The 15,035-nt window shown below is 42.2% G+C and overlaps 1 protein-coding gene across 13 annotated transcripts in view; it reads left to right on the top strand.

Annotated features, from left to right (window-relative positions):
• The window catches only part of CDKAL1 (CDKAL1 threonylcarbamoyladenosine tRNA methylthiotransferase), a 572,751-nt gene that overhangs the window by 526,029 nt on the left and 31,687 nt on the right, over window positions 1-15,035 (top strand). For 12 of the 13 annotated variants that reach the window (XM_006121835.4, XM_075921165.1, XM_006121831.4 and 9 more), the window contains 2 exons: window positions 2,977-3,060; window positions 6,003-6,167. In XM_006121835.4, coding sequence (XP_006121897.2) covers window positions 2,977-3,060; window positions 6,003-6,167 — 249 coding nt within the window. Of the gene's footprint in view, window positions 1-2,976; window positions 3,061-6,002; window positions 6,168-6,692; window positions 6,717-15,035 lie in introns of those variants that run through there. The other variant, XM_075921163.1, reaches the window with a different exon arrangement.

Raw genomic sequence — 15,035 nt, 5'->3', positions numbered from 1 at the left:
CTTGCTTATATTTCTCTTCTATTATAATTGGAATACTCTGTGCTTATTTTCTGTTTTAAAATATGTGACCATTTAATGCGTAGTTCCAATGTCCCCAGCAACATAATTGATTAAATACAACTTTGTGTTTTCTTATTTTCTCCATTTTCACTAGAACATTGAAAGTATTAATTCTATGGCTACCCAGTGGATTAAAAAGGTCTATCTGTGTCCACTGTGCCCATGTATGCTCTTAAAGACATTGGCCTGAACAGTTGGTAATGCATGTATGAAAAAGCCACTGCTTATTTCAAATGATCAAAACTCAGGTGTTCTCTACAGTTATTTTTCACATATGAATGGTGATGGGTTTTCCCCTCCAAACTAACAGTCTAATTTTGCCTTATAAACTTTTGAAGTTAATATAACCATTCTTAACTATAGCAACAAAGATGACTTTCAGTTCCTTCATTCCTCTGCATTTATTCCCAATAAGTCACCCACTTAACAATAGCTGCCATCCTGAGGTTTTGGCTTTCCTTTTGGATGATGTTATCCACAAACATTATCCTTTGACTACAGTCCCTTGTCCAGTTTATCCTCCATTGCTGTCCTTTTTGCACTGCACTTTCAGTCCCATTGAGGTGTGGTAAGAGAGTCCCAGAAGCATCATTCATAGGCTGCAGCTGTAACTTTCTCTGTTAAGCCTTGTTTGGACCGAAGGAAACAGAATGCTTACTAAACCACCTGATATATGGGAGACAGTATGGAGAATGTTAAGCAATTGAACTAGAACTGCCAGTATCTAACAGAAGTTGGACCAGGTTGATGTTGCTGAGGTGACGCATCAGTATATTTTGACATTGTTAAGATGTTGGCAAACATTGCAGTATAGTGTCAGGATATGAGTGATTGGTCATTTTGTCCTTCTTCAGTGTCATACAGTGACAAAAAGTTGCTTCAAAAATTAGCACTGCTGCTGGTCGGAAGCTTGCTCCCACTCTTAGCAAAAAAATGGACCATGGGGCACGGGCTCGCTTCCTGCTGTCATACCTGAAACCCATTCTTGGTTCTCTCAAAGTCTAAAACTTATTTCCAGAAAAGTAACGAAAACAACACTAGAAAGCTCACTCACTGTTCAGGGGAAGTTTTCCCTATAATCTTCTTACACTGAGGGTTGCCAGATGGTTTAAACAAAAATACTGGACAAACTTGACATTACATCACAATCTACATTACATCATATTTAGAAAATACCGGACATTTATATTTTCTCATTTGTATTTTCTCAATTGGTTTCCCAAACAGAAAGCTCAAATACTGGACTGTCTGGTTCAAAACCGGACACCTGGCAACCCTAACACTAACTGTTGTTTCCAGTTGTTTCTGGACATGCACTTGAATCCCCTCTGGGGATTTAATTTGCATAATTGTTACATGAAGAGAAAAATAGCATGGAAAATTTGGGGACATAGTATATTTACATTAGATCTGTTTTACTAAAACTTTAATATATGTTATCTATCATTATTTGTAATTACAGACTTCCCTGAGAGCCATTGATAGATACTTATACTGTGTAATAAATAACTCTCAAACATTAAAATGTGTGCAAACAAGCACACTTTTCTTCTTGTGGGAGTCTCGCTATGTAGTCTCTAACAGCTCTTAATTCATGATTATTTCTACTAATTTTTTAAAGAAGATATCACAGTTATGGTTAGTGTGGGTTTTTTCACTGCTTACTACTTGAACTGTGTACATTCAGTCTGATCTGGGTCTTTCTAGCTTTCCAAGAGGAATTGTTTCATAGAAGGGCCTCTCTGTGTTTTGTGTAACAGCCATGTCTCAGATGTATTAGAAGTGATTTTTCTTTTTTCAAGTGACAGTTGGTCTTTAATGCACCTTTGTTTACATATACTAAATGCTTAAAAGCTAGGACATGTTCACAAGTCCCTAAATGGGGATAAGAATAAAAGCAATAAACAAATTCAGTTTGCTGAGCAGCTGTAATTTGAAGAATGGATTTGTCAAACAAGTCAGAAAAAATCCAGTCAATGTTCAGATAAAACATTGAACTACAGTTTCAACTAAAAACTTGGATATGAATATCCCTGAGCTATGGAAAAGTCCAGATCTGAAGGTAGTGCAGTATAAGAATGCATCAAACCAAAACCACTCATTAAAACACCTCTGAACTTTGAGAAAATTTAGGTCTTGATCTATGCTTGACTAGTTGCATCAATTTCTAATTACATCTAGCTCCTCATGCTCAACCTTTTGGCAATGTCAAATGACTCATTACTTTTAAAAAATATTTACAATGGACCATGTTTGGAGATAGTAAATATGCAGTAACTATTTTGTCCAGTGTTTATGCTCCCTGGAATGTTTCTTAATCCCACAGTGAAAATCCTGGGATGACATATTGCTATGGGAACAAATGTGATGTCACAGTTCAGCATTATGATATCACCGAAGAAGGAGGAGAAAGCTGGGCATACAGGAATAAACCATTTTTGTTTACAATACTAACCTATGTAGAAAACATGGAGAAAGAATTCTGAAAAAATGTGAAAAGTGACTGGTCTTGTTTCATCCTGCTCCATCTGGAGGTTTTCACGGAAGGCTATTACTGTTTCACTGTGTTTCATTTCATTATGAAATTTCTACAAATTTGGATTTGGTGGTAGCCTGTATTTAGTTTACTTTAACAAATTATTGCAAAATACAAAAAAAGTTGGGGTTTTGTTTGGTTTTTACGGTTGTGGACAAATATTTTAATTTCTGAAAGTGTTCATAATGAATGAAAAAAATCAGACTGACTTTTTGCATTGAAGTTTCATATTTGAACATACCTTGCCATTTCAAACTATGCTAGTTTCATGTAATCAAATAGTTGATATTATCTTATCGACAGTTTAGTTTAATATCCTCTTTGGGGAATCTTTTATGGGTTTTATTCTTTACTCACTTCTTTACCTTTCTATTTTTCAGGTTGGTGAGAGACAAAGTGTTCTGGTAACAGAAGAATCTTTTGATTCCCAGTTTTATGTTGCTCATAATCAATTCTACGAGCAGGTACTATAAAATAAATTAAATTAAAATCTCAGTAATTTTCTCTTTACTTTCTAGTGATCTCCCTAAATCAGGCCAACAGTAAAAGTGCTACAGGCAAAAGGAAAAAATGCTGCCTGCCAAGAAGAGTACACTAGTCTCATTAATAGAAGATTCTGATTCTAATGTTCTGTAGCTGCCAAAATACCATAAATGAATTTTAAAATATGTAATGGATATTTGTATACATTAATACACATAAGAAACTGATGATTTCCAATAATCTTTCAGATAGCATTTCTCGACAACGCAATTTGCCAAAGTGTTTGTAAAACAATAATTTTAAAAAAGGCAAAAAAAACTTGATTCAGAAGGAGCTTTTGCCTCTCGTATTTAGATTCATAGCACTTCAGTCTTAAATTTATCAAATTTGTTTTTAAGTATTTGTTGGCAAATGTACTTCTTTCTCATATAAAATAATCCTTCTGAACTGCAATGTCCATCTCACAAAATTATCACCTCCCTTGAACACCTCGGAAATAACAGCTTATTAACGTAAGGGGGGTAAAATACAACCTTTTCTCTGTCCACAGAGAGCCCAAGAACCCCGCAGGCAGGGGCTGCTCTGGTGGGAGCTGGGAAGCTGACGGCAGCACCAGCATAGAGCTAGGAGCTGGCAGCCAGCCCCAATGTGAAGCTGGGAGCAGGATACCTGTGGGCTGGTGGCTGCTCGAGCCGGCTGGAGCAGTCCCCAGCCCGGATCCCACTTTGTCGGTTAAAGGTTGTGTCAGCCTAACCAGTTAATTGATTAACGAGGATTTTACATCCCCAGTCTGCAGCAGCTGTCAAAAAAGGTAGCAATGATGGGAACCATTAGGAAAGGGATAGATAAGACAGAAAATACCATAATGGCACTATATAAATTCATACTATGCCTATACTTTGACTACAACAAGCAGTTGCGGTCACCCTATCACAAAAAAGATATACATGAGACCTTTGCAATTCATGGAATTGCTATTCATGGTTTCACATATCCGGGGGGGGGGGGGGGGGGTCTCCTGTTCCGGATGGGGAAGGAGCGGTGAGGGCTGAGAGCCATGAGAAATTCACTGTGGCTCCTGGCCCCCATGGAGAGTTCCCCACAGCTCCCAGCAATTGCAGTGAGTTCCCTGCAGTGAGTTCAGGATCCACAGGAACCAGCCTTGTATTTGCAAATTTTGCCCTTTGCCTTAGTGCCAGGAACTCATCTACCGCAAATGGCGAGGGTTTCCTGTATTAGGATGGAGAAAGTATAAAAAAGGACAGCAAAAATAATTAGGGGATATGGAAACAGTTTCCATGTGAGGAGAGATTTAAAAGAATAGAACTTTTCATCTTGAAGATGAGATGACTGAGGGAAGATATGCTAGAGATCTACAAAATCATGAATGGTGTAGGAAAGTGAATAATGAAGTGTTATTTTTTCCCTTCATTTACCACATGATCCAGGGGTCACCTAATGTAATTAACTGGCAACAGGATTAAAACAAACAGAAGGACTACTACTTTACCAACACACAGCCAAACTGCAGGACTCGTCAGAGGATGTTATTAAGACCAAAATTATAATTAGATTCACTAAGGAACTAGATAAATTCATTGGAGGATAGATCCATCAGTAATGACTAGCAAAGGTGGTCAGGCACATAGCCCCATTTTAAAAGCTGGGACTCAATAAATTCCCCCGTTCTATTCACACTTTCTGAAGCATTTGGCATAGCCACTGTTAGAAGAGAGGATACTGGGCTAGATGGACCCTAACTTCTTACACAAGAATATTAATGGTCATTGAGTTATTGGTTTTCCAATGACACATTACATAACATAATTTAGATACTGATTATAACAGTAGTGTGTTGGGTGTAACGAGTATGTCAGGCCTCTCAGTCAAAAGCACTTTGGGAAATTAGGGTTACATGTTTAACAATTTGAATAAGCAGTTAAGTAAATATCTGTAAATACATTTTTGTTCCTGACTTCTTCCTGAAACACTTTAGCTCAATCCTAAGGTCCCTGTTATTAAAGTATTCCTGTCTGGGCTGGCCATAGACAGAGACTGCTCTGGCAGCAGCCCCTGTCTGCGAGGAGTTTGGACCCCCGTGGATAGGGGCTGCTGCTGCAAAGCAGCCTCTGCTTGTGTCAGACCCAGGCTTGCCACAGGCAGAGGCTGCTTTGTGGGAGCCACCCCTGACCCCTACCCCTGCACTGCTGCCTCTGATAGAAGCAGCACTGTGGTGGGGGGCAGGTGGCACCATGGAGCTGGTGCTGGTGGGAACCAGCTTTTAAGCTGCTCCCCTCAGCTCCTGCTCCCCCCCTTGCTGCCTCTGATACAGAGATCAGGGGATGGGGGGCAATGTTAGTAGTGAAGAAGATTAACCTCCCTAGGCTTACCGGTTAATTGTCTACTTGACTACTTGTTCACATCCCCAGTTTGAACATAACCCAAGAGACCACAGTCAGTACAAGGACAAAGCTCTCACATGGACATTGTTTTTACCCTGAAGATCTTACAGACGAAGAACCAATAGGTTGTGTCTCTAAATCTTTCTGTTTTCATCTCTTTATTACATCTAGTAGAGTTATCTTGAGCAAGTAACCTGAGGAGGTGTTTGGATCTGCTTCATGTTATAAATTTTGCAGCTCACACCCACCTCTTTTTCTGCCAGAGATATTACTCAGACAGTTAAGCAGAGCTGAAAAGAGCAGATCTAATGGTGAATAGCTTCTTGTGGTTACAAATAGGAGATATTATCCAACAGGTATTTTAGGGAGAAGTAGGGCATATAGGTGAACAAGATTTGAGTTTTTCAGGTTTCACACTGATCTTTCACCAGAATTCTGGTTTCTGAATGAAATCTGTTGTGACTTGAGTCCTACTCAACATAGGAAATATGTCTGTACCATTTGAACAATTTCTTTTAAAGGTTCTCGTGCCAAAGGACCCTGAATTCATGGGTAAAATGGTAGAAGTGGACATTTACGAAGCAGGAAAACATTTTATGAAGGGGCGGCCAGTGTCAGATGCCAATGTGTTCACTCCATCCATCACCAAACCATTAGAAAAAGGAGAGGTTTCTGGTATAACAGAGGTGAGTATAAGACATTTTCTGCTTTAGTACACTAGTAAAACAGCAGCTGTTCAAGCATAATGATTCCAGACTATGTTTCTGTTTTCATTTATAGATCACTTTTTATGTATGCATGAAGTTTTAATCTGACAGTTTGAAATCTGAATTTTAAAGATGTTTTTGCTGATGCACATTGCTTTTTTTTTCCCTGTAAAGACAATAAGTTTGTTTCTTGTTTCTGGATGTAAGATAAGGAAAGAAATTATTAGCAGTGAAAAGATTTTTAACACCAGTGATTATATAATCCAGTATATTTCTAGCCTAGTAAACTTTAGGAAGGAACTGAATATTTTTCTTTACCAAAATATTTGTAATATATAATACATTAATTTTAAGTGGGTATTAAAATACCTCCATGTATATCTTTCCAGAAGTTCAAATTTCACCAGGGGAGAGAAGTATTGTATACTTCTAACATACTCGATAGAGGCAAGACTGCTGATTTAGTCATGCAGAGAAAATAAAACTTTTTTTCTTTTCTTAAAGGTAACTTGATCCTGTATTTTATACTTTGGCAAATACGGCAGCTTGCCAAGTTTTCTCTTACATCTCATGGAGCTCCTGTTGTAAAAGTTGATGGAGTGTGAAATGAAAATGTGTATCACATTTCTAGGCATAATTTGATGTCCTTTATTCAGCACAGTTGTTAGGAGCTCCAAAAATATATGTAGCAGCAGTTTAGTATGGAAGAAAAATACTTGACAATTTATGTAGTCACTTTGCTGCTTTTTCCTTTTTACAGTAAATTGTAGGTAAGTATTAATGAGAGACCATTTCAGTCATTGTTACAGTCTGAGATTTTTTTAAATGGACACTTGTGGACTAGTGCTCAAATAAGTTAAAACGGTATCCTGAAAAGGTATAGAGTGTAATAAATCGGTACACACAGTAATGTGTTTGGCACATTGTGAAACATAAGTATTAACTACATTTGTGTGTGTATGTGTGTTTGTTTTTGCCAACCATGGGACTGTAAAATGAGGAAGCAGCCAAAATCTCAAAAGTGCCTGATTGGATGTTATAACTACTTAAACACAGCTGTTTTATCATCACAGGTTTTTTTTTTTAAATAATCCACTGGAACAGACCCAGAGCTGTCATTAATCTCTGTATGTGCTGCCAAAAGCCTATAGCATGGGAATAAGAACATTAATGCTGATTGATATTTTATATATTAAAATAGAGAGAAAAATATTAAAAGCAACATGATTCAAGTGGTCTCAAAACAACTACATGGGTGCAGGCAAGGTGCCAAGTTCTCAAGTGATGTGATGCTGCCATTTGACCAGTTCCTGTACTGTCCAAATGTAAGGCTGTGTCCAGACTCCATGCCTCCGTCGACGGAGGCATGTAGATTAGCCAGCTCGGAAGAGGGAAATGAAGCCGCGATTAAAATAATCGCGGCTTCATTTAAATTTAAATGGCTGCCCCGATCTGCCGATCAGCTGTTTGTCGGCAGATCGGGAGAGTCTGGACGCGATGCCCCGACAAAGAAGCCTTTCTTCATCGACACAGGTAAACCTGGTTTCACGAGGCTTACCTGTGTCGATGAAGAAAGGCTTCTTTGTCGGGGCATCGCGTCCAGACTCTCCCGATCTGCCGACAAACAGCTGATCGGCAGATCGGGGCAGCCATTTAAATTTAAATGAAGCCGCGATTATTTTAATCGCGGCTTCATTTCCCTCTTCCGAGCTGGCTAATCTACATGCCTCCGTCGACGGAGGCATGGAGTCTGGACACAGCCTAAGGCAACAACAGTAGTATGAAATCCTAAATGGCTTTCAAAACTTATTTTGGCTGATTCTGAGTTTGTTCCTTTAAGGAGTCGTATTATGTTTAGTTTGTTTATTGGACATGTGACGGAAATACTGCAGGGCCCCTAGACTGCAGTCATCTTAAATAATAGGAAGCTAAATCTGAAGATTCTGAACAAATCTTGTTATTTTATACTTACTACAGTTAGTTTCCCACTGACAGATATTTCTCTAATACTCAGGAGCTGCTTCTGGTACTTTATTTATATACTCTCCTAGGAAATACATAAAATGGCACTCTGGCTTTTTTCTCTGTTGCTTTTACATGGAAGAAAGGACACACTAAATATTTCGGGTTGGGTGTCTGACAAAATTTTGAGGAACAATGCTTCCCCTCCCACCCCCCAGATCAGCTTGAGAAAACCAATTCTAGCTGAGAATTTGTGTAAAAACTGCATGGCAACCATCTTTGTCTTTGGCTTATGGAAAGAAAACTGGAAAATGTAAAGAGCAACATGCAGTCACCCTTACATTTATAATGTGTTACATTCATATGCATTCACACACAACAGAGTGAGAAGATGGAGACATCTTGGAAAATATATATATATTTTCCTTCTGCCTCTGGAAGTGGAACTGGGCTCTGAAGTATTGCCACCCTCAGGATGATCAAAAATCATGAGATTGAAAAAAAGACCAACTCGGATTTTGGAGAACAATCAGGTCATGTTTTTAGTGTCGTCTCATGTCTCCTCTATTTCTCTACCAAAGTCTGTGATGATTTCCAGATGAAAAGAGCCTTTAATGCACACAAAAATGGACACCTCTCTCTGACTTGGACACAACCTTAAGATAGAGGAACTGACATTCATTTCCTATTATTATTCTGTTTCTCTCCCCTTCGAGTTTATTTTCTTTGATAAAAGAAAGACTGGCTGGCAAGTAGCTTGAGAATCATTGAACTAATTGTATCACGTATAATGTATAAGGTTGCCAGGTGTCCGGTATTCTACTGGACAGTCTGGTTTTTGGGCCCTCTGTCCGGTAAAAAAAATCCAGAAAATACTGGACATGTGCAGTGTCGGGTGTTTCCTGGATTTCTGGCTGGGCGCCAGACGGAAGCCTGGTGGGGGGAGGGGAAGTGGCTGGGAGGCAGGGCACAATCGGCGCTGGGAGCTCTGGCTGCGTCTTACGCCTTGGGGAGGAGGAAAAGCCCCGTCCCTGTTCCTGAGCGCGTGGTGGAGCCGCAGCTGGACTCATTTGCGTTTCTCCGGATTCTGCGCGGGACTGACAGCACCCCGGGATCTGTATGTGCCCGGGTCAGTCTTGCCCCCTCCACCCCCGCTTCCCCCAACCCTTCCTGAGCAGCTCCACTGCCCCCAACCCCCTCCTGACCATCCCTGCTTCCTGCTGGTTCTTCTCCTCCCCATCTCCCTGGGCCAGCCACGCTGCCCCGACCCTCCCGCCCGCCAGTCCCGCCCCCCGGCCCCTCCCATGTCCCCCAGCTAGCTGCGCTGCCCCAACCCCCCCCCCATCTCCTCTGGCCAGCCATGCTGCCCTGCCCACCAGCCCCACCCCCCGCCCCCACTCCTGTGGCCAGCTGTGCTGCCCCACCACTTCCGGTCTCCTCCCCGCCCCCCCAAATCAAGTGTGTCCGGTATTTTTTCTAAACCTACCTGGTAACCCTAATAATGTATCATGACTCACACTGACATATAGAACTTATAATACTGTTTAGGGTTGATGAGTCACTGATTTTATATATATATATATATATATATATATATATATATATATATATATATATATATATATATATATATATATATATATATATTAAAGATCTTTAATTTCTGCTTTCTGAAGTTAGCTGAACAGTGTGCAGATGAATGTGTCAGGAGAAGGAGAAGGGGGGGTCTTAAACAAAAATTAACATTATACATTGTTTACAAGAGGAGAGAGAAATATGCATCTCCTTATCTGGTAATGCAATAAGAGGTCATATTTACAAATAAGTATGAAATAACTCAATGTTAACTAACAAGCAGCAGACCAGTAACCAGAATCCTTGGGAAGCACGGTGTTACATAATCTCTCTTGATTAAATATTTTTAAAATAAATATTGTAAGTACTCGTAATATTCCATAACTGACAGTGTTCTAATGCAAAGATCTATACATATAAGCGATAATGTCACAGTGAAATGCAAGAAGCAGCACTTCCCAGACTTCTCTCACAAACTTTTCTGACTGAGACTGGATTATCCACCCCATGCTGGTCCTACTTCCCCCTGCTCCAGACCCCTTCAGCCATAACCCCTTCTTCATGCCTGCACATATCCCACTTTACCCCATTCCCTAAATCTGCTTCCTGCTCCCTCCCACCCTGTCGCCTTCCCCTCCCCTACACCTTTGAGGATCTTAGCTGCTCCTCACAAGTCCCTGTGTCCTGTCTAGCCTCCTGAACCAGACAGTGGCAGCTATTTTATTTGTGGCCTGGATTCAGTCTGGAAACAGTGGGAGGTGACAGCCCACTTTATTAGGGACAGGCTTGTTTTCATATGCAGCTAGACTATAGACCTGACAGACATCTTGCTGGCTTCAGCCCCATTCACAGTAATGGGAGATAATCACCATACTGAAGATGAGAAAATTCATGGGTGCACAGATTTTCATTGTTTTCATGATACAATTTAAAAAAAACCACGACCTCAGAAACTCTACAGTTGTATTAACATTATGAGGGTTGGCCAGTTTTTTGAAAGAGGAAATGCAAAACTCATGTATTTTATTAGCTGTTTCACAGTTAAAAGAAATTAACAGTATGTGGGATAGAGGAATAATTTTAAATGATGCTTGTACAAAAATTCAAACATACAGACTCCCTCTCTCTTGCCAACCTATATCCTTCAGCACACAAACAGGGAAGGTTTAGAGTCAGTTTTGAGGTTCCAAGGAGCTGGCAGCTGTAAGATGGTAACCAACTGCCAGATGGCTCTTATGAGCTATCTGACTGCTGTCACTCAGTGTAACCATCTCTTAGACAGCCAGAAGCTCTTGTAGTTAGAAGCCAGTATCTTGCAGCTGGCAACACAAGCGAGAGATAACTAGGGGATTTGAGATACACTTACATACAGTGTCACCAGTAATGGGCCCTCTTCTGCTTCTGTTGGTGACCCTCTTGTTGCAAATTTCTCTTCTACTCATCCTTTCACCATCTGGTGTGATGGAGCAGGTTTTCAAGATGGCAGCCATTTGGAAGGGCATTTGAATTTGAATATAAGCAGTCTGGAGCAAGAGGAGCAAGTAAGAAGTGAGATAGCAGCCTTCAGCTAGCTGAAGGGGAGTTCCAGAAAGGATGGAGAGAGGCTGTTCTCAGTAGGGACAGATCAGATGACAGAACAGGAAGCAATGGTCTCAAGTAGCAATGGGAGAGGTCTAGGTTGGATATTATGAAAAACTATTTTATAAGGAAGGTGGTAAAGCACTAGAATGGGTTACCTAGGGAGGTGGTAGAATCTCCATCCATAATGATTTTTAAGTCCCAGCTTGACAAAGCCCTGGCATCGATAAATTAGTTGGAGTTAGTTCTGCTTTGGGCAGGAGGTTGGACTCGATGACCTCTTGAGGTGTCTTCCAACCTTTTGAGTCTACAATTCTAAGAAGCAATGGGCTTAAATTGCAGGAAGTGAGGTTTAGGTTGGACATTAGGAAAAACTTCCTAACTGTCAGTGTGGTTAAACACTGGAATAAATTGCCTAGGGAGGCTGTGGAATCTCCATCACTGGAGATATTTAAGAGCAGCTTTCATAGACATCTATCAGGGATGATCTAGACAGTGCTTGGTCCTGGCAGGGGACTTGACTTGATGATCTCTCGAGGTCCCTTCCAGTTCTAGTGTTCTATGATTCTTCTTCAAGAGGTCCCCGGGGATGCTCCACGCTTGTTCTTGGTGCCGTCCCAGCGCCTGGATTAGAGATTTTGCAGCAGTCTCTGCCAGGCCACGCATGGGCAGCACAAACCAGCACACACTATGCCAGTCGGCACCGGACATGCAAAGTCCGAACCCTCCAGGTCCTTCTCAGCCGCCCAGGCTGAGATGGAGCTCCTCAGGCTGTGTCCAGACTCAGGGGTTTTTTCGGGAAAAGTAGCCTTTTCCCGAAAAAACTTCCCCTACGTCCAGACTCAAGCCGCGTTCTTTCGAAATTATTTTGAAAGAACGCGGCTTTTCTTTCGATGGCGGTAAACCTCGTTTCACGAGGAAGAACGCCTTCTTTCGAAAGTTCCTCTTTCGAAAGAAGGCGTTCTTCAATGTAAATAGGGCTTCCTCGAAAGAGAGCATCCAGTCTCGCTGGGTGCTCTCTTTCGAAAAAGCGGATTGCTCTTTCGAAAGATCCGCCTGCAGTCTAGACGCGATCTTTCGAAAGAGGCTCTTTCGAAAGATGCTTTCGAAAGAGCCTCTTTCGAAAGAAGCCTGCAGTCTAGACATAGCCTCGGTTCTCTGCCTTACTCTCACTCTGCAACTGTTATTAGCTGTTAATTGTTGTTATTTTCACATTGTTGGTAGTTAGTTGTAGTTTAAAAAAAAAAAGATTTTTGTCATGCCCGGCTTTCCGGGTTTTAAACGGTGCACCTCTTGCAAAGATGCAATACCTAAATCTGATGGTCACTCGCAATGCATCAGATGTTTAGGAGAGCACCATTCATTGCAAGATTGTCCTCACTGTGCGAAACTCAAGGCCAGGACTCGCAGGGACAGGGCCCTTCACCTGAAATGGATCTTGATGGAAAAAAAGGCACACCTGGCTTCAGATCCAGGAAGGTAGCCCAGGGAGGGCTCACATCCAGGCTCCCCTAAGGGCAAGAAGGCCCAAACCATCGGCACCGAGGTCCCTGGCACTTACGACATGCCAGGTACCTCAGGCATTTAGGCACCATTAGCTGCCGGCAGCATCAACAGCAAAGGGCTGTAACATCGCCCTAAGACTGTACCAGTACAAACCATCTTCTACATCGGTACCAGCTCTAGCACTACCAGTACCAACAACTCCATTGGTTCTGATGACTACAGCACCAACACCACTTTTGGCACCACACTCTATGGCACCAACCACTTCCTCCGCACCTACCAGAGCAGCAGCACTGGTCATATACTTGGTACTGCCAACATACCAGTGATCTCTGCCATTCATGCTGAACACACCGTTAGTACCGTACAGACATACTCTACAAACTCCAGCACCAATCCTAGTGGCACCATTACCATACATGTAAAATGCTGACTTGGCAGTCACATCTGCCCCTCAGTCACCACTTTTCGGCACCAATGCTTTGCCAGTACCGACGACATCACATCCTCTATCCCCGGTGCCATCGCAGTACTCCAGCAACTACGACGAAGGGGTACAAGCCTTCTCTCTGCAACGCAGCCCTCCAATATTACAAGCCACAATATGATCCAAGGACAATTCCTTCTTGGTATGGGCACCACTGGATGCCTCCTCCATTACCACATCCGGCACAATGATCTTATTGGAGTCCTTGGGGCTCATACAGGAGACATCACTGCCTGCAACCGAGCCCTTATAAACACGCTGCCTCCCTTATACCTCACACAACCTCATTGATGCAGCAATTAGAACCTCAGGCCCCCAACCAATGGAGTAGTCACCCCCAGATTCATTATTGCCCACTAACTCTTCTTCATCACCAGACAAGGCAGTGAAGCCTCCTCCACTGTCAGCCATTGATGATTTTGAGCATTTTAATGAACTCTTTAAGAGAGTTGCAGCCCAACTCAAAATTGCCACGGAGGAGGTGGCGCAACCCCAGCATGAGCTCACCGATATACTCTAGGCTGCTCCCTCCTACAAAGTTGCCCTTCCCATTAATGCCGCCATTTTGGACCCAGCCAACACAATTTGGCAAATGTCTGCATCGATCCCACCTACGTGCAAGTGTGTAGACAAAAAATACTATGTACCCACTGATACCTCACAATTCCTTTTTACTCATCCTACACCAAACTCTCTGTTGATGAAAGCTGCACACCAGCAGGCGAAACAACATTGCTTTTGCACCACTCCACTAGATAAGGACACAAAGAGGCTTAACTTATTTGAGTGCAACTTTACAGTTCAGAATCTCGAACTATTCAGCCTTACTAGCGAAATACAACTTTGGCAGTTACTCCAAATTCATGGAGTTTGCCGATGATATCTCTAAGGCAAAGAGTCCTCAATTCACCGCCATACCATTTCTAAAGCTGCCGACACTGCCGCTAGAACAACAGCCACTGCCATTGTGAAGCACAGACCCCCCTAGCTACATTCCTACCCTGAGAATCATAAAATCATAGAGTGGGAAGTCATCAAGTCCCAGCCTCCTGCCCAAGGCAGGACCAATCCCAACTAAATCAACCCAGCCAGGGCTTTGTCAAGACGAGATTTAAAAACCTCTAGGGATGGAGATTCTACCACCTCCCTAGGTAACCCATTCCAGTGCTTCACTACCCTCCTAGTGAAATAGTTTTTCCTAATATCCAACCTAGATCTCTCCCACTGTAACTTGAGACAATTGCTCCTTGTTCTGCTGTCTGTCACTACTATGAACAACCTTTCTCCGTCCTCTTTGGAACTTCCCTTCAGGAAGTTGAAGGCTGCTATCCAATCCCCCCTCACTCTTCTCTTCTGCAGACTAAACAAACCCAAATCCCTCAGTCTCTCCTCATAGGTCATGTCCTCCAGCCCCCAAATCATTTTGGTCGCCCTCCACTGGACTCTCTCTAATGCGTCCACATCCTTTCTATAGTGGGGCCCAGAACTGGACACAATACTCCAGATGTGGCCTCACCAAAGCCGAATAAAGGAGAATAATCACTTCTCTGGATCTGCTGGCAGTGCTCCTCCTAATGCACCCTAATATGCCATTAGCCTTCTTGGCTACAAGGGCACACTGTTGACTCATATCCAGCTTCTCATCCAATGTAATCGCTAGGTCCTTTTCTGCAGAACTGCTACCTAGCCATTCGGTCCCCAGCCTGTAACAATGCTTGGGATTCTTCCATCCCAAGTGC

The sequence above is a fragment of the Pelodiscus sinensis genome, chromosome 2 (genome assembly GCF_049634645.1).
Source record: "Pelodiscus sinensis isolate JC-2024 chromosome 2, ASM4963464v1, whole genome shotgun sequence".
Classification (NCBI taxonomy): Eukaryota; Metazoa; Chordata; order Testudines; family Trionychidae; genus Pelodiscus; species Pelodiscus sinensis.
This window is presented reverse-complemented; position numbering and strand designations above follow the sequence as displayed.